The following is a 27,316-nucleotide window of genomic DNA, read 5'->3' as shown; positions in this document are numbered from 1 at the left end:
GCCGGGCAGGAGGGAGGGCCGGGCCGGGCCGGGCCCCGAGTGGGGAGCCTGGGGCGCGTGTCCTGGAGCGCTGCTCGTCCGCGCGTCCGTGACTGCAGAACCACGGCTCTGCTCTCGGCACGTCCCACGGGCGTCCTTTCCCTCTCTGCAAAATCCTCCGGTGCCAAGTCATCTTTGCATGTCCTTCTGCCCTTGGTCGCTTTGCTCGCGCGCTGGCTGTTCACAGGCACTGTAAGCTGTATTCTGCCACCCAAAAGATTTCTGTAAAAGCCATCAAGCTCCTTAGTAGATACTTGCTTTAAAAAAGATTAGAAAGACTCACATATGCAGCATGACTTTTGCTTTCCTGTCTCCTAGGCCGCAGCCATATCGGGCCCTGAAAGAGTCTGATAGTGCTGATGGGGAAGAGGCTGCCAGTCCGGAGAAAGGCAGAGCAGCTCGGCCACCGAGCCCGCTCCCCGCCGGCAAGGCCGCCGAAATCAACCTCCTTGAAGACATTTTCCCAAACTTGGAGGTGGAAACGCAGCCGCAGCCTCTCAGCCAAGCTAAAAGCCTAGAAGACCTGCGGACTCCCAAAGAAGAGGGAGATCAGCGATGCACATTCGAATACCAGGTTTGGAGAGGGTTTYGTGCTCTCTGGAAGCATTTGCACAGAACTGGGCTGTCTGTTGCCCTTTATTCTTCGAGAAACATTTTCATATTTTTGGGTAGTTGCATCCATTTTCCAGTGCTTTGTTCATGTGTTTAGTGCCCTCCCCCCCCGGACCCCTCCAAATTGCGTATGTTTGTTTAAATGACCTTCTGGTCACTTTTTTGTCTTTAAATCACCTCTGGCCATTTTGGGCTAGGCATCAGGGGGACAATCAATGTTATAAAAGACAAGTTTTCTTTAAGAAGAACTTTGCTGTATATGTGGAGCTTAGAAAGTGCTGATCTAAAGCAGTCTCTGATATCTTCATGTGACATGGAAGAAAAGGATGTCATTTCAACCTTATAGTCATATTTAATGTGTTATATCCAGATGTTTTGACAGCTTTTTTCCATACAGTAATTAAGGCTTCTGAACTTCTGCACTTTAGATATAGACCTGAGCTCCTAACCTGGCTTCCAACAGGTGCCAGAGGATGTCACAGCTGAGCAACTCATTAGAGGCAGAGCTGGAAGTACAACTCCAGCCTTCCTGTCCGCACTTCCAGGTGGCACATACGTCCCTCACCTCCCAGGGCCACAGCCTGCAGACACATCCTCCTCCGCTCATAGCTCAGTAGCCCATCTTCACTTCATGATCTGTGTTGTGAGGAGATCAGTAGACATTAACATGTTTTTTGCTTTCTTGCAGAGAATGGATCTTGGTGTGTCTGAGAGGAACAGGATTGTGCCAACCATGAAGCTCTCTCACCCCTACAACAAGCTGTGGAGCATGGGTCATGATGATATGGCTATCCCTACCAAATATTCCCAAAGCTCGCCAGAAAGGCCCTTGACTGCACTTGGTAACATGCCGCCAATCACAAGGAGACCCCGTAGCAGAGAGAGTATGCTGGCTCCTGCAGAAAAGGATGAATCAAGCCCTGCCCCTCAAGGGAACATCACTATTCCTAGGCCACAGGGAAGAAAGACTCCTGAACTGGGCATAGTCCCACCACCACCAGCACCCCGGGCTTCCAAGCATCAGACTCCAGCTGGGTCAACAGAAATTCTCACCACCCATGCTACAGGACGTAGCCCTTTGGTTTCAGATCTTATCCCAGAGCCCTTTGGACTTGGTGGTGTGTCCCGAGACCCTGAAATCCAGCAGTCTGTAAGTTATTCCTCTCATCCGTCCCAGCTTTTGTCCAGTGCTACCAGCACTGCTGAGATGCTCCAGCCTGTCAAAGTGAAGACAGATAACGCGGGCAATGAAAGCGACTACCTTCTTAGCCTGCTGGATCCGTTAAAAACAGCCAGCTGGCAAAGCGCCAGCCCGCAGCAAGGCCCCCACAACCTGCAAAGCTCGGCCACTCCACCTGCTGCAGCAGGCTTTGCCTCGGTGGCGAGTGACTTTGTGTCTCCTCCAGCTGCGCCGTTTGTCCAGCCTCTCGGCTATCCTTCCCCAGCACCACCTTTTCTACAGCCGTCTCCTAATCCATTTACACAAACAGTGCCAGGAGCCCTCTCGGTGTCTCTAGTTAGACCCCCAAGGGGCTCTTTCACCCCCTCCCTAGGTCATGCTTATAGCTCTAGCTTTATAGCACCTAATTCTGGTTTCTACCAACCACAAAGACCTCAGCCAAACATTTCAACACTGTCCATGCCCAACTTGTTTAGCCAGGCTCCAGCTGTGCCGCCAGCTAGCTCCTTGTTGCTGCAGAGCCACAGCCTTTCTCCAACAAGCTCTCTCCAGCCAGCATGTGTGAGCGGTCCTTCTAAAACCAGAACATTGCAGGTGGGACAGTCCAGTTCAAAGATAGATACCAAGCAAGCACTAGCTCTCCTGTCTAATGAGCCTCCTTTGATCCCTTCCAGGCCAGCTAAGGGCTTAGAGTCAGTGTTAATACCCTCAAAATCTGAGGAGACAAAAGATCCATTTGAAGAGTTGTTAAAAAAGACAAAGCAAGAGGTATCATCCACACCAGGTAAGGTTGAACAGCTCAGAAAGCGATGGGAAACCTTTGAGTAAGACTCCCGATGGCCTTTTGATGTGCCTTTGGGATTGACAGGGTTTTTGTTTTACTTTGTGTTTTGCGCCAGCATAAAACCAAGTATGTCTTTTATGGAAGGCTTAGCCAGGATGGCTGCAGGACCATTGCTGTGCTGCGAGTCACCGTGCTTTTTGCCCCGAGTTCATTTTGTTGGGAGTCCCTGCGTTGTCCTGGTCCCTGCAGCTGTTTCCTTGCTCCTCACTCACCACCGCTGAACCCCCCCCTGCCCCGTGACTCCTGCACTGACCAAAGCATGAAGGTGGTTGGGGTTTGGTTTGGTTTTCCACACACAGCTTTTCAGACGATGCTACCGATGCAGAAGTGGCTCCTTCCCTTGTATTCGCAGTCCTTGGCGCAGCCGGGAGCACGACACGGCACGTTGTACTGCTGTTTTCTTCCTGCCTGCGTGAATGGCGCTCGGTTCACTTATTCCTGCCTTAGACGTATAGCCTATAGCGTTTTGCTTTCACTTGTCAAGTGCAGCACACAGACCCAGCTTTGTGGGCTGTGCTGAAATAATCCACAAGGCTTAAATTGAGTTTGTCCTGGCTTGAAATACAGGCATTCATTTGGGTTACGCACCTGGATGAGCTTTTGTAGTAGATTTTTAATTTCCCTCCCCCGCTACGCCAGCCCCGAGGTCGCAGGAACCTCTCTGGTGCAGAATCGTCATAGTTCCTCGTTGCACCAAAACCACAGCACAGAGCGGAGCAGCCTGCTGCTGCTCAGGGTTTGGTCCTGGGTCTCTGTTGGGAAACTGGAAACACCAGCAATTGCTTTTTTTTTTTTTTTTTTCCTTTGAGTTAAAGACATCAGAAAATAGAATCCATAAAGTGTATCCTAGTCCTTATGTAAGTGTATGTTAATATTATATATAACTGTTATAGCTGGCAGTACATGAATGGGATGTAACTATCTTATTTGACTATTAAAAAACAAAAAAGAGAAAAATCGGGGTATAAAGGTTCCCAGCTCGTGTGTTAAGTGCCAGGACACAGAGCAGAGGTCGATGAAGGCTGCAGCGCGTGGGCTGTGCAGAGGGAAACGGGACTCCGGAGCGGCGCGGAATAAGCGGTGTCACGTTGGGCCACTGCTACGTGGCAGCTGCCCATCACCGCCGCCCTTCAGACGTGCCCGGGATTTCCTGCCGGGCTCCAGGACCCTCCGGCCCCTCTGCAAAACCACAGGCTTTATCCCGCTTTTGATGAGAACGTTTTGCTGGTGCAAGAAGGCTTTAACTGGGCGGTGGACTGGACTATAAGTCAGGCGGTGCAAAAAGCAGTACACAGGTTAAAGGGTACGTTCATGCTGATTTTCTAAGACACGTAGCTGTGGCAATAGTATTCTTAAGTAGTTTCATCTTAATCTTAGCATCTCTTTTAAAACCTGCTGTCTTTACAGTGATCATTTTTGTGTTACTTAAGTGGTGCTTTTTTTTTGCTTTGTTTTGTATTTGGCACAATCTGATTTAAAACATGTCACTCTAAAGGAGGTAATCACATCACCATTAAGCCTTTGATAAGTAAAAGAAATCATTTTGGACACATGGGAAATTCTTGTAAAGCTTTATCTGAATTATTTCCAATGTATCTATTTTATTCATATAACCTTGGAGATTTTCTTACTCTAATATATGAAAATGGCTGTCTATGCGTTTGAGTCCGTGCAATACAAAAGAAAAATACTCTAATATCTGAAATGCCAACAGTTTGGGAAAGACCTTAGTATTATATTAGTATAACTATATTTCTGTAAGTACTGTTGATCTTACAAGCTATTCAGTTGGATTTGTATTTTCTTTTTGTGTTGGAAGACAGATGGTTTTGGTATTACATAGTAAAGTATCTAAAGTCTAATACACTAGCACCATTTTATTTTATACTATTCAGAATGTTAACATTATGTAGAAATTATAAAGTTGGTCTGGAATTTCAGTTCTCCTTTGCTATGAGCCAGATCATAAAACTTTCTCAATTATGGTGGATCTGTATAAGCATGAGAAAGTTCTGCGTATGACTTATCATTTGAATTTCACATACCTTTTTTATTTTTAAAGTTGTACACTGACTATATACTGAGTAGTCCTATTACACATGCTTAATTAAATAGGAAATGCTCAGGTACATCTGTATCATTGCAAATCATTTTCTATCTCTGTTTATTGTTTTACTCTGCCCATATTGTATAGTGTAACTCCGAAACTGAGTACTTTATGCAGGTGGGATTTTTTTAGACAAAAAAAGCACTCTGGGTGTTTTTTTGGTTGGTTCAGTTTTTATAAGTCAATTGTGAGGCATTGAAAAGTATTAACACTTGCTATAGATGGTGTCACTCGCCCTTCGCTTTATTCTAAAGGTGGGAAGGGGACGCGGGGCCCCCGTGCGCTGCAGCAGCGCGGGGCGGCTCTTCGCTGCCGTTTGTCTGTCCGGACTGCTCGGGCTGCGTTTGCAAGCAGGAGACAGGTGTGCGCGTGTCTCATAATAAAGGAATCAAACCATCCCCGGGGCAGTATTTAGTTACTTGTCTTATTTAAACTCAGGACTCCTTGATGTGATTCATTCTTGATAGTGTCAGACGTAAACAAAGTGCACTTGCCTGGAAGAGCAAGCTCCAATGTGAGAAGTTTCTTTTTCTGACTTAAAAGTATTTTTGAGCTTTGTACTAAACTAGTATGAGAAATGTTCCTCTTATTTTTTTTGCCTGATATTTTTCATCAGTGACTTTACTTCAACTTTCTACACTTTCCTATACGCACTGTACTTGTTTGCTTGTTGTGTASTGCTTTCGTTATTGATTTTTTTCCTCAATTAGAAATGGCTTTTACTAAGAAAAGTTTCTGACCCAGAGTTTAAGAACTGTGGTACAGATAGTAAAACCACTTTTCTGTCTTGCTCACTTCTTAAGTTAGAAACATTTTGGGCACTGGAATTGGAAGCTGTCAATCAATCAGACAGACATTTTGTGTCATAGAGAAAACGATACATGAATTCTAATTTTTATTACTTTAATCTGTAAAGGAAAAGTGAACTCTTTCTGCAGGCTATAGCTGCTGGCCAGGCTGCTGCATGCAAGCCAGAGCAGCTAGCTTCAGCCAGGGCTCTGCTTTCCTCACGCCAGAACCATCACTTCACTTCAAACTGTTTTCAAACCACCTTCTTTTCTTTTAATTCCAGATTGGCTGTTCACGCAACCTGAGCGTTGCCCCTCCAGATCATGTTACTGCTGATTTTTTTTTTCAGTGGCTCCTAATTTTTTGCTTGCAGAAGACATGTGAGGAGAATTTTGTTGCTGAGTACCTTTGTCTCAGTGCCTTATATACAAGCATTAATTATCAGAAGTCTGTGACTTCTCTACATGTACTAGGGATTTTTTTTTTTTCCTAGCATGCAATGAATGGTCAGAGATGCTTAGATTTCTTTGCTTCCTTTTTTTGTATTAAAAAAAAAAAAATCAAGCAGGAGACTGACATCTGCCATGTTTTCTTCTCCTTAGAAGGTGGTTAGAGTCTGTCAGTAACAAATGACTGTGATATTTCAGGGGAAATTAATATCCCTTTAACCAACCATGAGGAACCACTGATTCAGTGACACCCTGAAAGACGTGTGTGCAGTAACTAACTTCCTTTTGTTAAATAAATGCTTCGTGTGCTGTCTTCAAAAGAGCATGTAAGTAGGTAAATGATAGCTGAGGGCTTCCTCAGCTGTATCTGTTTGCACTGTGGGATTTATTCTAGTCTATTTGTAGGGTTTTTTAATGCCTTTTGCTCCGTGTACATTTACCATACAGGCTTTATGATCAAAGTGACTGTTCCAGCATCAGCAGATTAAATTGGTTAGTGGTGAACAAGAAGTCTGTTAGCTGCTGCTGCTTTCAACAACATCCAGGTTTGGAAATCTTTACTTTGCTTTGCCTTTACCTGTTGGCAGTTAACAGATTTGAGTATTTAAAATCCTGTGTTGTATGTACGTAAACCAGTGAAGAGAAGAGCTGCTCAGTTTCGCACACCATCCTTTCACTCCTGCAAAAGGTCCCAGGTGCGTAGGAGACAAAAACTCCCGCCAGCCCGGAGGGCGGCACTGTCGGGTCCCTTGCAGCTGAGCGCAGGTCGCCTGCAGCCCTGGACCCATGTTTTTGAGTGGACGGATGGACTGGCATCATAAAACAGAAGTGAGCTTGTGATTTTTTTTTTTTGTAGGACTGTAAAATGAATTGCTTGAATTGAGTTACGGAGCTTTGCAAAGTAGGTATTTCTAAATCTCTCCATTCTTTTACCGGAAACATAAAAGGGGTGAGAGGGCATTGCCTAGAGGTAGAGCTCCCGTCTCACTTTGTGTGGTGCATAAATCCACCATGGAAAGTTGGCTTAATTATTGCCAAAAACTTAGTGCATTTCCCCAGAAACACTTTTCAGGAACATCATAAACTGCATTTTCTCCTGCCTCGCGGCCCCCTCGGCCCCGGTTGCGCAGCACAGCAGAGTCGGTCCCTCCTGCAAGGCACTAACGGAGTCACCCAGGGCAGGCGCAGCACGAGCGTCCAGGCAAAGGGCGACGGCARGAGATGGGCTTAGGTTAACGCTGATGGAGGAGATACCTGTGAAATCTGTGTATACAGGAAATGGTCTTCTAAAAACTTTAATGTGAATTTCCTTTGAAATTCACGGGTCATAAGTGACTCTGGTGTGCGATAAAATAATCAGAGGTTTAATAAAATTTTAAGTGCAAAAGTAGCACTGAGGTGCTGTGCAAACTGTGCATTACAGACTAAAATCTGCCATCTAGAAATCAAGTTAATATTTAGCAAAAAAACAATCACAAGTCAAGGTAGTAGGTATATTTTTAACTTTTTTTAATTGTAAATTTCTTTGAGGGCCATTCTAATTTTTACAAATTATAAAATTTACAGTTACAAAAAAAAATCAGGATCATGATCATTATCTACAGCAAATCCAGTTTTGTGAAAAAATATATTCAAAAATTAAATATCAAAAGAAAGTTAAGTTCATTATTAAAAAAAACTTTCATAAATTATATTGCAGAAATGCTCAAGACACTGACAAAGTATTTTAACGCTTTTGCTAGTATTGGCCTTGGGTGCTTAGAGAAGAATAATCTGCTCTGCTAATCCCGTAAAGCAGCCGAGCAGCAGTCTCCCTGCTGACTGCCCAGGAACAGCAGCGGATGCAGACAGCCTCACCGCTTCCAACTTGCCTCAAGGCTGTTTTTTAGGTGTCTTCACCTACTGTTGTTGGTTTCTGTAGCTTCTTGTTGCTTTTCAGGATATTTCAGCAGCTTAGTAATAGTCAGTTCCTATAACACAATTCCATTTTTCTTCTCAAAATAACACAGGCTGGAATAATACTGGTTCATGTAGATCCTGTTGCTGCCTTCATTCTTCTACGGTTTAGACAAAAATGGAGCTAAAATGTGAAAGTAAAGTCTCTCCTGGCAACATCTGTTAATCAGGTCTGGATTTTGGGAAAGCTGAACTATATTCTAAGCTTGCTGTAGTTTTATCATAGGTCATTATGGGATGAGCAAAACCACACCTAACTCTGCATTTAAGTAACGGCTCCGCAGCAGGACTCCAAGAGGATGCAGGAGCTCACGGACAAGCCCACTGGTGATACTGTGGGCTCCATGAGTCCGTCCTCACCAGGAGATAACCCCAGCCTTAAGACAGGCACAGACTGGGATCTAGGGGGAGTTTTAGGATTCTCCGGAGCCATGGGGTAAGCAGCTCTGCGCCGTGGGGCTGCACCGGTGCTGCTGGCCAGAACCACAACCTGCCTCCTCTTCCAGCCGCAGCCTAACTCGTTCCCCTGCGGGCCGGGGACTGGGCAGCGTAACTGTCCCTGCTCTGGGAGTATGTTCAACCTTTCTAAATAGCATGTGGAAAATACACAGAGCAAAGTTTTCATGTTAAATGTAAGTAACAGTAGTATTATTACTAATAAATAAAAGTGACAGCAAGCTCACCAAACCGAAACTAGGGCATTTCTTTCTTCTTCAGTACTACATCCAAACCACATCCAGGGTGTGACCACCACTTGCTCTGTTAACTGTTATTTAATGTTAGAGGGGCAGTGATACTACACATAAAATATTGATTGCCTTACCATCTAATATTTTTTGTTCCATTTTCCAAAATTTTCATTTTTCACCTTACATCAACAGTTGCATGAAAGCAGAAGATGGGTTCTTAAGTGGGCAGCCCCAACCAGTAGGTTTTGTACTCAGCCCTTTGCTTAGAATTCCAAAAACATTGCAGCAGGAGTTAAAAAAATATATTTTGCAAGAGCAAAACAGTGTAGGATTTTCTACCAGTGCCAATTAGCTATGGTGTGCAGATTGACACCCTCTTTATTAACAGTACTTTGGAGATAAAAACAGACACTTTTCTAAAATATTTCTCATTGATACTTGTGGTAACTATCGTGAAATGGTAATCATTTGAGGCCTTGTTTGGCCTGCTCACTCACAGGTCTTTCCCAGTCTCTGCCACATTATGCTAAAGAAACATCACACGCAACAGCTGGAACACTAGCAAAGGAGGAAGAGTCCCACAATAACCATCCTTTCTAGAGAAAAGTGGAAAATAAATGCTATTTCACCAGAGAAAATTTAGTTTCATGTTGAAGTTCAATACCTCAGTTAGTTAACTTAAGTGAATTCCACTCTTCTGTAGTGACTAGCCCAGACATGATGTAATCTGGCCAGGGAAGGACGGGTCTTGAAATACCTGCTTCTCCCCTCCTCCTACAAGCAAGTATCACTTGATGGTCAAACATTAAATCGCTTACTAAGGTCTGTTCTGCAGTCAGTCTACTTAGTGCCAGCCCGACCTCCAGACTGCTCCGTGTGGATGGCACATACTAGAGCTATAAACAGATGGGGAAAACCCCAATCCAGCCTGCTACCATCACCCTTCCCGTAAAGCCTGATCAAATAAAGTGATCAGTTTGTCTACATACAAACATCCTCCTTTCAAGAAATTATTTAATACTGTAACTGGTAATTCAGTCTCAGAAAGGCACTTAATATATTCCTATGGTTTAGTCTTAGGAAAAGATTTAGTAGTGTCTAATACTAGTGTTGTGATACTTATTTTCTGAGAACGTAATGTGAACTCTGGTCTAGCTCAGGAAGGCCAGCAGCAGCTCTGAGAAATGTCAYCTGTCGGTCAGTCACTTGCCTGGGCTTTGCAGAGGAGGCGCCTTCTCTCCATCACGGGCACATGTTTTTGAACTGGCCGTGTCATTTCTTAATACAAATATTTTCTCTATTAATTAGGCCTTATTGACTTACCTGCATGGTGCTCTTTATGCTGACTGCATGGCAGTGACGGTTATTACAGATATAAGTCCTCAGAGGCCTGAGGGACACAAATTCAGTAAGGGAGGATGCCATACATATGGTCCCTACCCTCTCTCTTACTGATGACGCTACAGTAGCATTATTTGCTCTTAGCAGTTTTGTGTATCCATCTCTGCTGCCACAGCCACCACGTCTTTCTTCCTGGTCTCCACCAAGCTCAGCAGAACTATCCCCCCCCCGCCACCCCCACATTTTTTTACTGCTCTTGCTGGCAGACCAGTTTTATACAAAAGTCTTTTAAGAGCAGAGCTGCAGTAACACAACCAAACAAGCTTGTTCAAGCAGTTGAATCTTACTGCCAAGTAACAGCAGACAGTTGCCTGCAGCCTATGAAGTAGCTTAAAGCAATACAGAGCTAGCCTAAAAACACACCTCAAGACATCAGCCAGAAATCAGTGGCCGTTATGGGCTGACACTGCACCTGTCCTGTGACTCCCAGGTCTTATATCAGCCGCTCCGTTGGTGGCATCTTGATCACGTTCCACATTTCCACTCGCGCCCCCTCCTTCTCTTGCCGGCTGGGGCTGTATGTTCCCTGAGATGCTCTCCGTCTCTTCATGGCAATCACGGTGGCTGCAACAGCTGCAAGGAGAAGGGCAGCCGCTGCAGCCCCGACTGCTCCCACCACGGAGGAGGTGCTAAGATGCGCCCACACCGGCTGCTGTGGTAGAACAGGGTGTTACTCAGAGCGGCCACGGGGACAGCGCTGCATGTCACACACGAAACAGTGCCAAGTCCCTCACCCCAGTCCCCTGTGCTGCTCCCTAAGCTGCACAGTTACCATCAAAGCGATGGCAGCAATGCCAGACATAAGCATCCCCCCTTCACCGGTTAGGCACCATAGTCCCCTCGCTGTCCCAGGACAGGCAAGGGATGCAGTAGAGGCCTGGGGGCTCTTCTCCTGCTCACCTCCTGCCGCCCCCAGCCTGTTAATCTGTAAGTTCAGTATTTGGCAATGGGCACTGCAGAGCTCTCCAGCCACCTGCCCACAAACCCACAACGTTCTGCCAACACGGCTGCTGTGCGGTACCCATGGGAATGTCTAAYGATAGATCCAAAACAGAGATCGCTTCATAAAGGATGTGGCTTCGTACAGCGATTTCAGTAGTTCCTGACAGTTCCTTGTAACACTGTGTCTAGCACGAGGCAGGAGTTCACAGCTGCTGTTGCTGTTGAAGATGCTTTGTGAAACCAGATTTGAAAACTTCATACTGCTGAGCTGAAAAAGCTTTGAGTGAATTTGAATTGTTGAAAAAAACAGAACACTATATACAACCAATCAATCACAAATATCCTTTATACAGCTCTCCTCAGAAGTATATATAGATCTTCATCTGCAAATTAGTGCCTAATTTAACCCTGCCTTTTAAAGCAGTCTTTAAATGTACCATTGCTGCGTGAAAGGTGGAACGGAGCCAGAGGACCTTCAAGGCAGGCGCACCTCAACAGCTTCTGTTGCGGTGAAAGTACTGGGCTGCCCCCGGGGAGGGCACGAGGGGAGTAAAAGGGCTCACTGAGCCAGCAGTGTGCAGCTGACTCAATTAAATGTAACCAGCTGGAACAGCCACAGTATCAACACTCTGCCAGGTACTTTTAAGTCCACGTCTTCATCACCATGCCTTAAGGAAACTGAGAGAGATAGAGTGGATCTGCTGCTGCAAGTGCTGGAAAAAAGAGCAAGGTCAAAGCAGTCCTCGCAGGTGCATCTCCTTGCCGTGGCAGTGCCTATATTAACCGCTCTTCAGGTGGCACCTTTAAAACACTGTCCATCTCCAACCGAGCTCCTGCCACTTCTTGCTGACTTGGACTGTAGGTTCCCTCTGACTGGCGCCTCTTCCTTGCCGTGAGAATCATGAATATGAGACCAATACTGAGCAGCAGTAAAGAGCCACAGGCTACAGGGACAGCTACTTCAATTAGTGGGGAGGGGAAGAAAGCACCCGGAGTCCCTTTCTGTAAAAGAAATTAATGGAGAAACAATGAAACCCCGGTAGTTACAAGGACTTGAGCTGAAGAGCCCCAAATGGTCAGTCTAGAGAAGAGAGGGGGGAAAAAAAGAAGAAGAAGAAAAAAAAAGCTGGCAGAAGATCTGCACCCGAATGGAAAAGGAGGAACAAGGAATAAATACAGGGCTTGAGGGCACCTGCACAGAGAATGTTAATTCTTTAATCTCTAGGCAAACTGTGTTCAAATTTGTTTTGAAAAAATGGACTATTTTTTAACGCAAAGAACAGCCAATAACAAGTTCTGAATTTTTCTTTGTAATTCAAAACTAGTGACACTCATCAGTGATATTCTTCAGCTCTGCCAAAGCTGCCAGTTAATCTCGATAGGACAGAGTTATGTGCAGAGATTTACTGATGGAACAGTTAATGACATTACAATAATTCATGCAGGGCACAAGGACAGAATTACCACGAGGAAGAGAAGAGAAGATTTATTAAGCTGGTTAGCTAACTGGCATAGAGACAGCAAACCTAAACGCAGATAATTTATGGGGCTAATCCTGGAGCTAGAAAATTGCTACAAAAAAAACAGTCCCTTGCACATCACTTGCTAACAAAACCATACAGCTGTTTGTTACAATTAGAAAGAGCAGTAGTTAAGAGTCTGATCAGCACTTCAGACATTGTTAGATGAGGTAAAACAGTCCAAATAATATCACACACTCCATATTTTCCTCGTTGTGTATGGTTTTTCACAGCAGGACAGCCCCTTAAGATTCAAATGCCAGTGCAATCAGCATCTGAGGCGGGAATCTTTTCTTAAGACAACTCCTTACAAATAGCAGACTGAAATATAAGTTAGTAGTTGTCACTAGAAAAGATCTAATCACCTCTGCAAAAAAGTTCTTAAAGCAATAAAGGAAACCCAGAGTAACACGAATTCTCAGTAACCCCAGAAAACTTCCCTGAGCAGAGGGATGGTTTAAAAAATAYATATAATATTAAAAAAAAAAGTTGTTTAATGATGCCACTGATAGAAAGGTAGAGAATTTATATAGCTATTAAACTTTCCCTTGCAGCAYGGTTATATGCAGACCTGTGTTTCACAGCTTCCTTGAAGTATTGTATTTGGGACATGCAAGTATAGCAAGTTTCACTAAAAACAGATGTTTTCAGGCTTAATATTTAACATATCTCAAAACCAGAAGAAAGGCTATAGTATATGAAAGTAAGAATTGGCATCGCTACCTTACAGGAACTTTATGAAATAGCAGGGCAAAAGATTTAAAATAATTTCAATAGAGACTGGTATGTATGAAATCCACTGAATCTGTAATTCAAACCTTGTAAACTGCCCGGGCACACACTTGCAGGTCTATTCTGCAGGATTTTTACTTGGTGTTGACATTAAGACTACTTGTAGCAGGGAGGGGAGAATGTTAAAAAGGTTGATATATCGATGGGAGGTGGCAAAGAGAAAGCCTGAGGACTGACAAAAGAAACGTAGCCACACGAGTATTCTTTTGACCCCAGTGGAATTAAGGATGGTGAGGAATGCAACAGCAAAGAATAAAAACATGTGGAATTTGTCTCATTAAAGAAAGCTTTAAAATGACCTGATAAGCCTAAGAATAAGAAATATTTCGTATTGTTAAAAATAGTATATGCCACCTTACAGATGAAAAGCAAAAGAAATCAAGTTTGATAATTTAAAGCTTTTAGATACTGTGCTCTATACAGTCTGGGCCACTGTCACAAAGCAGTGTAGGACAGAAAGCACTGCTGAAGGAAAACGAGGCTCTCGAGCACCGAGTAAGAGTATTCCCGGGAGGACGGAGCACCTGGAAGTCCTACCGCTTTCAAATGACTGAATTTCAGATTGATTGTTTGTTGTTGGATTATACTTATCCTTTTACAAATCCGGAATCCAAGCAGTGTGCTAGGGGTTAGTTCGAGTTTGCACAGCATGCGGATTAGTCTCACAGCACCAATGCTACGGCAGTTTCCAGGCGGCTACCTTGCTGCCCGGTACACGCGCCTTACTTGCTGCTGTGGGTGGGAGGGAGAAAGAGAGCGCCTGCAGCTGATGTACCTGCTTTTCTGCACCTATCCTTAACAGCAAACACACCAGTTATCCACACTCTCTCCTCTTCCCGACCACCAACACCACCACAAGCACTGTCATTTTTAAAGGAAAGAAAGACGGTTCTGCAACAAGTTACGGGGAGGATGAACGTGACTGCAAGGAATCTACAAGTGTCCTGGACAGAAGAGAAGGACCCGATGGAGTTTATGCATGCAAACTGGAGATGTCAGGGGTGACCTTGTGGCACATGCGTTACAGAATCCTTAGTAACAGCAACAGCAGCAAACTCCACCTTGGTGCATAGCATTTTCCATGCAGTAGGGGTTAGTACATTCCCAGGTTACCAGACAAGCTACCTGTCCATGCAATGGCTTTACAGAGAAGAAGCAAGTGTATGATTTAACAGCTGCCAGAGAGGAAGGATTTCAGTCTCAAACACCAATGCTTTGCTCATGCAGAAGAGGAAAAGCATCATAAAGCCTGCCTATCCAAGAGGCCCTTCAGGTCAGAAGCACAGTCAGTCGACAGAAGCACGCTGTTTTTTTACTTCTGCTTGAATCGCATTTAGCGTGACTTCATCTAACTTCCTTTCTCCAAACATCCATTTCTACCCAGATGATCTTTGGGGACAGAAGCTGCTTTAAACTATCTCATCCAAGATAAAATACCAGCTGAAACTGCGTTCTCCAAGAACTGTGGGAGGCAGTGCAAGTCGGTGAATGGGGCGGAGGGGAGGAGAATTAGAGTAGGTTTTTAGCCCCTTCACCACTGAAAGCCTCACTTTTGCGACATTTTTTAATAATTATCTCCTTGTCCTATGTGTTACACACCTCTGTCACACCCTGTAATCCAATAACTCAATAACTCAACTGGCTCAAGATTTTGTTTTTTTCTGGAATTTGTGTGTTTCATATTACCCAGCCATTTCATATTTAATAGAGATGAGAGAAGTTATAATTCAATGTCAACTGCTTGGCTCCCCCTTCCTTATATGTTTGCCTATTCTTACCTCATTATTTACACTGTGAAAGTGAAAGCAGCCTTAACACTCCACAAGCACTAAATCTACTGCCATACAATCCTTTGGGATTTTGGATACAATTTGTCTTCATTGTTCTTGTTTTGAAAAGGATGTAACTAGAATTCTGGTTTTCCTTTTCTCTATGGGCATAAGGCAGATATAAGTAATATAATACCTTTCTGTAGGTCCAACTGCAGTATTTTGATTATTATCCGAAGAGTTGTACAGTCTAAACAAAATCTAATATAAAACCCCGAAACCCACATGGCAGCCCATGCCGGACACTGAAAAGTAACTGACACATTTATTTATATGCTGGAGACTAACATGCATCAGCATTGCCAAAAAAAATGCTTCACATTTTGGGCTTCCTTGGTACCAGCTGGTTTCCTACCTGTGCTTCCTAGTGCGCTTTAGCTTGACACATACAGGCGACTACGCAATATGGAGGCAGTTTCACTAAATAGCCTCGTACCCAGGGATTCTTCTAAGGCTACTTCTGTTTCTCACAACTCACAGTTTGGAAGAACAGACAGGAGCTTCCGAGAGCAAAGGGAAGGAGGTGCTTACGTTAACGTCACAGCGCTCTCCCGTGTAGCTGGCACTGCACACGCACTCGTATTTGTTCACAGAGTCTTGACACGTACCTCCATTCTGGCAAGGGTTCGGATCACACTCATTTATGTTAATTTGACAACTGGAAAGGAAAAGAGTATTAGAATTAAATGAAACTTCTCACACCTGTTCTTGTGCCATAGTGCACAAGACCAGTTTGCATGGATCATACAGCCTACAAAAGCCTCATTTATTTTAAAAGTTTCTGTTGCATCTTTTTCWGGTGCTTTCTCCAGGGTCCAACAACATGGAAGTTTTAGCCATTCMTAAAAATCCTCCTTCTGTCATTTCTATATGATAGAAGCCAGTATGGTTCTCTAGCCCAGTTAATGAATTCCCATGAGTCACAAGACTGTTAAGAAATTAGGATCAGAAAACGGATAAAGGTAAACACACTTTTGCAGTTGCAAAATTATGAGTCTGGTTTTAATCATTCACTGTATCCTAGTGTTGGTTTCAAGCTGTCCTGTCTCTATGCAATCGTCAGTACCACTGCTTCTCCTGAACTGATCCCACCAAGTTTTCTAGCTATTTAACTCAGAGTTATGAAATAGAGATGTTTAAAATTAAGAAATACTTGGAAGCAGTCTATGCTATGAAAATCAGCAATGCCAGCAGTATCATTATCAAGCCCGCCTCTTCTAAAAATAACATCTAATTTACGGTTTTGGATTAGTCATTTGAATGGCAAAAGGATGATGAACTATTTGAACCTGTTCAGTTATCCCACTGATGTAAAAATTTTAGCACTAACTCCGTTGCAGGCATCAGGAAAAAAGCACTTACTTCCTTCCCGTGAAACCTGGCTTGCAGGTGCAGTTGGCTCCCCAGGTCTCACTGATGCATTTGCCACCATTCAGGCAGGTGAAGTTCTTGCCACATTGTTCAGGGGGGAACGGCCACCTGAGAAAAACAAGAGGCAGCCTTTGAAGCTCTTATGCAGCAGGAGTAGCAATCATTTTTAAGGTGTAGTCAGATACAGCGGAGACCGGGGTGGCAAGGTTCATGAGCAGTCATGGCTCTTTCTAGGGAGGAGTTTGACACAACCTGAGAAGAGAAAAGTCTCAGAAATCATCCAGAACATTACTTTCGGCATGCCTGGAGAGCAGTTTGTGCTGCTATTAGAACATGCAGGAGCTGTATCAGTACTAGGACTTTTCTCATATAGTTTCCTACTCTTGCTGATGAAAATATAAGCAGATACAGGATACCGCAGGATGCTACCTGTAGCACACCTAAGGTTCAAAAAAAGTAATGCAAGTACTAGATAATTGCCTACAACAGAACTGAAGCAAGAACAACAAGAAATTTGACCTGGGCAGATTTGGTAACTGAAGGTCAGCTATGTGAGCACTTACCCAGTCTCAATGTTCAGTTTGAACAGGCACAAGTAAATGGAAGTCTAAATTACATGTTGATTCCTACTTCCTTCACCCACATGAAACATATTTTTGCTTCAAAAATATGCTGGAGTTTATGCAAACTAATACAATGCTATAAATATATACCTGATCAAAAAAGACAAGCCCTTTTCCTGACTCCACACCAGTTTCCCACTGAATTTTATGTGAGCTCCATGAAGGGATCATGAAATGTGTACTGCCAATTTCAGTTGCACAATCACAGCTAGGAAACTCTTTATAAGGCAACTGGTGAAAAGATTTTTACTACTTTCTGCCAGCGTTCACTTGATAAGGAACAAGATGCTCAAACAGACATTTTTTAAAGCAACATGCAAAAAAACAATGCCCTTGGTTTTAGGAACAACGCCACACAATACAACCAAACCCTTTTTAGCAGGCTCTGCAGCTGGAGGAATGCTGTTCATCAGTCTAGCACTGCATATGTATTTTTATCAATGATATTATACGAAAATATTTGCCAGGATAAAGCTTGTTTTTGCAGAGCTACTACCAGTGGGCACCATGATTATCACTGGCAGCTCTCTGCTCTCTCGCAGGCTGAGTATCACTTAAAAGCTGGCTGTGTACCACTAGTGGGAAAAATACCACAGTTAGGAACCCCTGATACAGGTAAACTCTACAAACCTAGCATCACAGTTACATCAAAAACGGCATTCTCGGCACTGCTTGCACTCTGCCCAGAACTCTTCCTCACTGGGACCATTTCTGTCACTCCAGGACGTTCCTCGCACCTGAAACTTTTGAATACTGCCCACCAGACCCCCGTAGGACACACTGTGACTGACCAAGCATTGTAAAGCAAGGGGAAAAAAATTCCCAAAGCATCCCCAAGCAAAAATCCAAATTATCTGGGGGATGCTCTAACCCCTGCATCAAACCAAGCAAGGCACCTACTCGCAGTGAGGTCCTGAATACTGAGCTGGACACTTGCAGGAGTAGCCATAAACCCCATCAATGCAGGTAGCTCCATTGAGGCACTGGTGCCGCACACAGTCATCCACGTTGATGTCGCACCTCTTCCCAATGTATCCCCGGAAACATTCACAGTGAAAATCCGCCACTGCATCCACACAGTCCCCGTGAACGCATGGGCTTGACTGGCAGTCATCAACGTTGGACTCGCACAGCAGCCCCCCCCAGCCAGCACCGCAGGCGCAGCGGAAGGAGTTGAACAAGTCCTCGCAGGTGCCGGCATTGAGGCAAGGGCTGGAAGCGCAGACGTCGGCCCCAGCGCAGCCTAGACGGATGGTCCTTCTGCTGGATTGCAGGAACTGTTCTGGTTGAGGGTATGGGAGATGGGCAGTGAAGGGCAGGTAGATCCCCCCTATCTTCACTTGTCCTAGGCAGCCAGTGAAATTTTCAGCTAGAACGATTGGCGCGTTGTTTTTTAAGAAGTCCAAGTTCCCAGCATTTCCCTGCAGAGTCGTATTAACAGACTCATCCAAACGAACTAGCCATCTGGAAGAAAGCGCAGATGGCTCTTCCATAGACATGGAGACCGTGTGCCAGGCACCGTCCGCGACAGACACCTGGCTCAGGAAGCTGACCCCTTCGATGCTGTTCCCACTTTTGATATCAACAAGCAGGGAGGAGTTCTTAATGGCTATCTGGAGGGAATCCACTTCTTCCACAGCCCGAAGCAAAACAGCATCTTCATCCCTGGTTCTGAAATCCAGGTGGAGGCTGCTCAAAGTTCTCGTCACTGATGCATTGGTGGTAAATTCAATGGCAGCATAGCTACTAAATGTTGCATTAGCCAGACCTATAAATAAAGGGGGAGAGCATAAGGGATTTGCAAGACAGTCAGTGTCCTGTTTGAGACAGACTAAACTCCTGGCAGGTTCCCTCCCTTGGGAATCATGGAAGCTTTGCGTGAGCAGGATTACAGCTGCTGGCCCTGTGAAAGCTCTTCCTGTTTACCCTTGCACCTCTAATAGGAATATCCAACTCTCGTGTAGCAATTTTTATTTATCAGTCTCAAAGCACTGCACAAAAATGCAATTATCCCCATTTTATTGCCAAAAAAGCCATGGCATAAGTCAGGAAAGTAATACATTCAAGGCCCCTGAAAAGGCCAGTGGCAGAGCAGGGAACACCYTAACATCCTGAGTTCCAGGAGACTTTCTAGCCACTAGCAAATATTCCCTCCACATTAGGGCATCATTATCTAACCAGTTTTCTTCATTCCCTGTGGTTCTGTCATAGGTGAAAATTGAGACACATTTACAATACTTAATTGTGTAAGTCCTATGTGGTGAAGCAACCTGAGACTCTAGAAATGGCTGAACATTGCAGGGAACAGGATGGTCTTTGTATTGCAGTGATAATAAGATGGGCAATTATTGCATGGAAACGGACAGGTTCCTCCCTGATCAAGTCAAAGTAACAGAAGAAAACATCTTTAAGTACCATCTTTGCTCTATTACAATCTGGTGGTAAATCCATAAGGTACATGCTGCCTGCAAGAGTATGCACCTGGGCATTAAAGACCTTACACATGTTTATATTTATTGCAATGGTGTGAACTAGGAATACTGCCTGACTATAGACAATAAACGCCAAGCAGGAGAGCAGCACTTACACACATATCCTGCTAGAACATCAGTACAGGTGGTAGCTTCAGGACATGGGTCACTTTCACACCAGACTCTCTCTTCACAAAGTTTCCCAGTGAAATTTGCTGGACAGCTGCAATGAAAATCATTCCAAGTGATGATGCATCTGCCACCATTCTGGCATGGTTCAGACTGAAAAACAGGAGAGTTGAATTTAGGAGCAGCATAGTTCATGTTTGGATCTAAGAGAATTTGGTAAGGGGAAACGTGACAACAAAGATTAGTACAAGCAGTGTTCGAATCAGAAAGAAGTGCAATTAAAATAGCGAATCAATGGCAGCAGAGGAAGCAAAAGGGTCTCTGTACAAGCAACTCCTGAGGCCTTGCCTTTCCCTGTGTGCGCTGCTGATCAACAGAAACCCTCTAGGTAGCTCCATCAAGCTGGAGAACAGCCGGCAGGACATCTGCAAGAACCTTGTGCTTCAGAGAGCATCTCGCCCATGCAGCTAATGGTCTGAACACGCTGACCTTCAGCCTGTTGCAAAATCTACATATTCAGATGCATACAAATATAGCGAGCAGGGTTTTGGACACGCTAGTCTTAAGCTCCCTTGGGAAAGTGTTTTTGTTGAGTCAAGTCACTAAGCAGTGCTACGCTTCTGATGGTTTGTATTTAGTTACTTAATGGGGGGAAAGGGAAACATGTCCTTGCTTGCTGTCGTTGCTTTTGTTGTTACGGCCTCTGATGTTAAGTGTCTACCAGACCCTGCTATTCTTTGGAAAAGCTTTTGGGTTCTGTTTGTTTGCCTGTGTTCAAATCACAGCAAACACTTGCCTAACTCAATACAGATCAAAGACAGTTTTTCCATGTTTATGTCTGCAGAAAAATCTGCAGCTCTCAGATTTGCAAAATTATACTGGGAAATAAATGGGTAAAGAGAGACAAGAGTTACATAATGGGAGTGAGGCCTATGATTACAGGCAGAAGATGTTCTTTYGCACTCCTTTCCTGATTTCCCTCCTGTAGCAGCCTCTTCCTTTCTGCCCATGTCTTAGCAGGAAAAAAAAAAAAAAAAAGGAAGAAAAAAAAAGAGAGCAAGGAAATACTGGCTATCTATACACTAAGAAGCCTCTCAGACTTAGGTAATTGCTGATTAATTACATGCAACTGAGAAAAGCCATCATAAGCTAAAGGCAATTCTAAATTATTAGAAACAAAAAGAAAAGGCACCAATCCCTGCAGGTTCAACCTCATTTAATTGAAGCATTTGACATTTGCTGGCATTGGAATATGCTACACCATAATTGTAATCCTTAAAACCTGTATTACACTCCCCCCAAACACGCTGCGCAAACATTGCTTAATTACAGTCAGCTAAAGCAACTTCAGCATTTCACAGGTGGAAATGAAAACAAAACCACAAGGCACAAACGGAAAGGTAAGAAACAGATGAAACAAGTTGCAAAGCCCCTGAAAACCACACAAAGTACAGTCACTATTCTACTATCATAGTCATCAGGAAGACAGTCACTTGTCACTTATCTTCCTGATATCAGCAACAGTCAAACTGCCCTATAATCACAGACCTGTAATAAACAACTGYGCACACACAGAGAGAAATGAGAGACCTCCTACCTTACAGGTGTCATCAGAGATGCAACCATTCACAAGATTAGTGTTTTGAGCTCTATTCAGTTCCTGTGGCAGACTGTAGTTCTCAGCCTGAAAAAACTGTACTTCATGGGTGTTCAGCTGGACGTCTTGCAAACAGCCTTTAAAATAGCCTCCCCACTTATCAGTGCTGTCTGGGTTAGGATGTCCACCAACATACACTTCATAGCCAGCTAAAAGAGGTCTCGCTACGAGCTGTCCTAGCTCCACATATCTGTCTGACTGGTGGGCGTGAATAACTCCACCTTGGAAAGACAGAGCTACCAAATGTCTTTTCCCATCAACTACATTTTCTGGAAAGGTCACGGTATCTGCAGGTAACATCTCTATCTTCAGCTTGCCGTTCTTCAAGTATATGGTGAGGCAGGGGTCACTTTCATTGCTGATCTGCAATAGCAGACCGTTAGGTTTCAGACTACGAATGAAAAAGGAGATGTTGAAATTTGCACCAAGGCTATCAGAAAGGGTAAAAGAGGCAAAGCTGGTGGAATTCTCCAGGCCAAATGTTGCTGCTGGGYGCTCTGGAAGAGAAGAGAAAGGCACATCAGTTCTGTAACAGAGGGAAGGCAGCTGACACAGGGATATTCAATGCCCCTTTATGAATGGGGCATGACCCTTCTTCCCAACGTTTTCGAAATGTTTCAGAGCAATTATGCTCTCTCCCCACAAAGCTCTGGGAAATTAGGAAGCAGGTGAATGTGTCCTTGCTTTCTTTGGAAGGCAGGCATTCAGAGCACACAAGTGGCAGAAGGGGAGAAAGCAGGTCTAGCAGAGCCCTTGCCACCTAGCAGATTTATTCAGGGAATTTTAAGCTATAAAGTTCTTTTTAAAATTTGTAAATCCCATAACAGCAGAGCAACTCTCTACTTGCTAGGATTAGGGCAAAGGAATGGAAAAAAAAAAAACAACCCTGGAACAACAATATTAATACAAGCCTTGCAGGAACACAAAAATGCAAATGGGTACGATTTTATCTCAGAATTGTCAGAAAGCTTCCTTTAGCAGCTCGTATTTTATCTATAACACATTCCTTTTCACCCTCTAGGCAGCAGCTCAAGTAACAGCTTTTTGTAGTGAAACAACTTCACTGCCCTCCTGTAATCACTTAGATCAGATTCAAAGATGAGGTCAGAGCCTCTGGTTCAACAAGGAATACTGTCTGCACCGCAAAACTGACAATCATTCCTGCAGGAGCTGGTGACAGAAAAGAGATCAATGAAAATTTTATTTACAGAGGATTCTGCTTTAGTTCTCTCTCCAGTCAAGCAGAAAATATTGCTTCCAGAGCTAACATTAATACTTATCTAGTGCCTTTGGAGCACTGATTGGCAGATGTAAATCACTTGGCACTTACCATATGAGCAAGTTGGGCCTCCATACGGCCTAGAACAGTCACACCTGAAGGTTGCCCAAAGGTCCATGCACAGCCCTCCATGAGAGCAAGGCTGGGAGAGGCACCACTCTGTCCTCTCACAGCCCAGCATCACCGGGGATGACTCGCTCACAGGGAGATCCAGCGGGAGCACAGCTTCCAGATCTACCTGCAGGTCCTCCAGGCAGCCGACAAAGCCCTGCTGGCTGTGCGTGTTGCTGGCCATCGGATCAGGAGCACCTCCAACATGCATGTTCTGGAAGGCATGCGGGATCAAAGCAGTGCCGTGCCCGACAGGAGAGCTCTGCAGGCAGACACCTGCATCACAAGAGTCATGCCAGAGCTTTAGCTGCACAGTGTTCTGCAGAAGAACTTCAACTTTATGCCAGTGGCCATCATCAACTCTCAGACCCTCCAGGAGTAACAGGTACTCAACATCCTCCCTCTTCAGTCCTGCATGCAGAAYGCCATTAAAGAGCTCCAGGAACAAGTATTCAGCTTCATGGCCTCGGTAAAAAAGGATGGCGCTGGGCAAGGTGGTTCGGAACCGGAGGGACATGCTGGCCAGCTGATCCCCTGCTACGTCCCTCCTGCTTTGATTGTTCATGGGCAGCTCAATGAGGAGATACCCTCTGGAAGCAAAGGAAAACGTTGTTGGTGTTGAGCATGTGGCATCATAGAAACCAGGCTGGCACTGGCACAGGTGGCCATGGCTCTCAGCTAGGTAGGTTGGGATGCACAAGGCCTCATTTTGACAGTCATGCGTCTGGCACCCAGTGAGCTTGACAGAGCAGTTCTTCCCTCCCCATATAATGCCATCCTGGCTAGGGGCACAGTGGCAGGTATAGTCAGCAATGCCATCCTCACAGACAGCTCCATTCTTGCAGGGACCCTCCTCACACTCATTGATGTTAACAGCACATTCCACACCTGCGAAAGAGATTTAGACATGGGATCTCACTGCAGGGGACTGTGGCTCCCTTCCCCAGAGCAAGCCTGCGAGGCAGACCGCCCTCCCCAGCACTGCCAACTCTCTAAGCCATCCTCTTCAGGAAACCACCAAAAGCCCAACAGCGGCCAGCAAGAAGCCCATCACTCACCACAGAATGGCCTAACACTAATGTAAGAGCAAGAAAAAGACACTTCTGTGCTGTCCTCCCAGTTGCTGCAAAGAGGGTGCTATTTACAGAGCTTTGGCCAGTCCACCTGCATCACTTGAGAGACTCTGCTGTCCTCTCCCAGAGGATCTCAAATACCRCGGGAAATCAGCACGCAAGGAGAGCAAGCAGAGGATATTAAAGAGACAAAGCAGCACCGGCAAGGATTTTATGTTTCACTTGTTCATAGATTCAGTTCATATAAAYTCAGATTAAGACTGTAGATCTGACTGGAGCATGTTCTGGCACTGTTGTTGCAGACAACATCAAACAGGATCACTAGATGGAGAAGTTATTTGAAAGCCTCACCTAAGGGAATCCAAACTGTAGTTTGGAAAACAACCCAAAACAACCCCCCAGTTGTAAAACACTCATGAAGCTCAGTTCATTACCAAACAACACACACCACACATGTTCCACAGGCACTTTGCCATATTCACACTAAGCTGATTTCAGTTCTGTCCAGTCCTGAAGAAGTGAATCGGGTAGAAAGTATTGCACTACAGTTAGTCTGTCTCCTCAGGGCATTTTTATCCCAACAGAACTCAAGGAAGTTACAAGACATTACACTCCAATCCGGTTAATGAAAATCTGCTGTCATTTTCGTGAGCATTTCCAGACTGACAGAAGAAAGAGCCCTTCTGGACCAGTTCACTGTTTATCTAGCCCATAACACTGGTTTTCACTAATCTTCAGAGACAGTTGCACAGATAAGCCAAGCATGGATTATCCCAATCTAATAGCATTACATACAGAAGCTAGCTAGCAAGCACAACCGGGACAGCAGAAAGAAAAAGAAGGAATCCTCACACAAAGGACGGGAATCAAAACACAAAAGACATTTGTAAAGAAAGCCACTAAACAGAATGAGCATGTCAAAGAGATTAGAGAGTTGCCTGAGGGAAAGAGTCGAGGGGAGATGCTGCATTATGAGCACTGGAGCTGGACTTGATGAAGTGTGATAAGAAACTTAGCGAAGATAGGAGGCTTCTTGAATTTGTATGCTGATGAAGGGACCCCCGCAGGTCCCAGCAAAGCCTCACAGCCAGTCTTGCACAAACGTCTAGTACCCCGCTGTCTAACCAAGTTGCTTTACTCTTTTCAGAGCAAGTGCTTAGTTGCTGTCACCAGCGTCTCCTCTGCAGATAGGTGGGGACCCAGCCCCAAAACATCCTTTTGTGTCAGTGCAGGGACATATCACGTATGCTGCTCTGAGAAGCACTGAGGGAGAAATGGGAGGCTCTGATAATTCTGCTCTTTTTAGCTAAGCTAGTGCTGTGCTGTAGGTATTATCTCAGATCCCTCTGGGAGATAGCTGTAGCTCCCTACTGACTTAAACCAGAAGAGAAGTTTGTAGTATCTGGAAAAGTATTGAATTCAGCCAATAACTTCTGCCTTGAAGAAGAGCTTTGCTGATGGACAGATTCAGTGTTGCTAAAACTACCTCAGCACCACCATTTTTCTCCAGTGACCAGTGCAGGGCTTGCTCAGCATAGACCTGGGGTCTGATCTTGCCTGTTGAGGAAATAGAGAGAGTAAAGGAAGAAGCAAGGGTTGAATTAAGGTATCAGCACAAAGCTATGGCCATATCTGAAGGGAATGTCTTGGCATGAATAGAGCATAACAGACATCTCTGGGCCTGGAGAATCCCAGTCTGGGAGAAGATGGGAAGCCTTCAGCTGGAATTAAGAAAAATCAGTAGAGCTCTGTGGGGGCTCAGGAGCAGGTTTTCTGAGTTATCAGTGGATTGGAGGGCTCTCAAAACTGTCACAGGCAAGTTGGAGTCATATTTGAGGGGAGAGGCTGTTGAAGGGCTTTGGGAATACAGTTAGGTTCAGTATAGTCGCAAATCCTTTAGATGTTGCCATTTGAGATCAGAGATTACGCTATAAAAAGCGCACAAATCACCCAATGCCTGTTCACCATAAACGGCTGCTGATATTTAGCAGGGCAATGAGGAGCAGATACCAATGGTTCAAATAACAAAAGCAGAGATGCAGTGAATTTTTGACTTTCCGGGAAGACAGAGAAGTGCTGAGGAGGCAGGGTCCCAGCTGGCTGGGAGAAAGAGCCCCATTTTCCCAGATCACATTCCCCGCCCGCCCGGCATCCCCTCCTGCCAGCGTGCTCTCTCCGCCRAACAGCAGCAGGAACACCTGCTTACGCTGGTTCCCAGGCTCCCAGCTGACACCTGTGGGGTGAGTGCTCCATACCAGGTGGCAAATTAGTCCCTATGGTGAGTGCACAACCCCAAGCTGGTGGCTAATTAAACACCAAGCTTTCCCCTGGGACACAGCTGGTTTGATTTCTAGATTATTTGTTTGAAAAGGGTGAAAAGAATAAGTTGACACTTCAGATCTTTACACACTGCTGTCTAACCTCACAGCTTACAAAGAGGAAAGGGAGATGTTCAGCAGCAGAAAGAAAGGGGGACAGCTCTTCCTACAGGAACCAGAAACACAAGCATCGTTTTTATCACTGTCATTGCTTCTGCTGGCAAACAGCCAGCCTTCACAGGGCTAAAGCAGGAGAAGGAAAAGGCCTCTAAAATAACGTCTAATGTATTCTTGCCCTCCTAGAAGCCAGCGCAACATCAGAGTCGAGTTTGGAGCACTTTTGAAAACACACTGGTAGCAGAGGAGACAGTGGCAGAGCTCTAAAAATCTGGCTGACAACAAATTTTTCCTGGAAGCCGATGTCACCTCTTGCTTACCAGTTACCCCAGTGCAACACCACTAACTCCTTACCTACCCTATGATGATCATACCATACCCTTCATCAACCAGCTATCCTGCTGCCGCCTCCTCCATTGTCACCAATGATTTTTGTCACTTTCATTTGAAAATCTCCAGTTTGTCACATTCTTCAGTTACACCAAAATAAGACACAGGAAAGAAATTTCTGTTGCATATTGCTCCCTAGATGCTAATTTCAGCTCAGCAGCAGGGTCTGTAATTTTGGGTTTTGACAGAAAATGATGGAGTATAAATGAAGAAGGGGATGCCAGCTAAATGAAGCAACTTTTCCCTGCGCCAGAAATAACAAGATTTTTGCTTGAGGCCATTACCTTATGAAGAAGTGCAGATCATTTCTTGGATTGTTTCCATGATTCCAATCTTCCCCAAAACATGGACAGTTGTGTCTTTGCAAACCCACTGGAAAGCGGGTATTAAAAAGATGTCTAAAACTAATTTGTTTCTCTAAGAGAAGCTTAGGCATCCCTTTTCAGAAATTAAAAAAAAAGGAGGAGACTCCATATTACATAAGAAGTTACTCTGCAAGAGTCTTCTCTGTTCTCTCTATATCTTTTAGCTCAAATTTTTATTAATATTTGAACTACCAATAGTAAGAGCAATGTTACCAATCTAATTCATTACATCATTAGGTGACTTTAAAACGTTTAATGAGTTT

The 27,316-nt window shown here is 44.6% G+C and overlaps 2 protein-coding genes across 5 annotated transcripts in view; one reads left to right on the top strand and one right to left on the bottom strand.

Annotated features, from left to right (window-relative positions):
• Window positions 1-5,722, top strand: part of DENND1A (DENN domain containing 1A) — a 229,151-nt gene extending 223,429 nt beyond the window's left edge. For all 3 annotated transcript variants that reach the window (XM_026089971.1, XM_026089963.1, XM_026089953.1), the window contains 2 exons: window positions 358-613; window positions 1,340-5,722. In XM_026089971.1, the coding sequence (XP_025945756.1) occupies window positions 358-613; window positions 1,340-2,659 (1,576 nt within the window). In that variant the 3' untranslated portion in view covers window positions 2,660-5,722. The remainder of the gene's footprint in view (window positions 1-357; window positions 614-1,339) is intronic.
• A 1,491-nt stretch (window positions 5,723-7,213) lies between these two features.
• The window catches only part of CRB2 (crumbs 2, cell polarity complex component), a 55,006-nt gene continuing 34,903 nt past the window's right edge, over window positions 7,214-27,316 (bottom strand). The window contains exons 7-14 of one of the 2 annotated variants that reach the window (XM_026089930.1): window positions 22,731-23,678; window positions 21,341-21,897; window positions 19,731-19,896; window positions 18,044-18,911; window positions 16,512-16,628; window positions 15,681-15,807; window positions 10,479-10,718; window positions 7,214-8,077 (exon numbers count right to left, since the gene is read on the bottom strand). In XM_026089930.1, coding sequence (XP_025945715.1) covers window positions 10,500-10,718; window positions 15,681-15,807; window positions 16,512-16,628; window positions 18,044-18,911; window positions 19,731-19,896; window positions 21,341-21,897; window positions 22,731-23,678 — 3,002 coding nt within the window. In that variant the 3' untranslated portion in view covers window positions 7,214-8,077; window positions 10,479-10,499. Of the gene's footprint in view, window positions 8,078-10,478; window positions 12,011-15,680; window positions 15,808-16,511; window positions 16,629-18,043; window positions 18,912-19,730; window positions 19,897-21,340; window positions 21,898-22,730; window positions 23,679-27,316 lie in introns of those variants that run through there. The other variant, XM_026089939.1, reaches the window with a different exon arrangement.

The sequence above is a fragment of the Apteryx rowi genome, unplaced genomic scaffold (genome assembly GCF_003343035.1).
Source record: "Apteryx rowi isolate R43461 unplaced genomic scaffold, aptRow1 scaffold_120, whole genome shotgun sequence".
Lineage (NCBI taxonomy): Eukaryota > Metazoa > Chordata > Aves > Apterygiformes > Apterygidae > Apteryx > Apteryx rowi.
The sequence above is the reverse complement of the archived record's forward strand: the minus strand, read 5'-3'. Positions and strand labels throughout refer to the sequence as shown.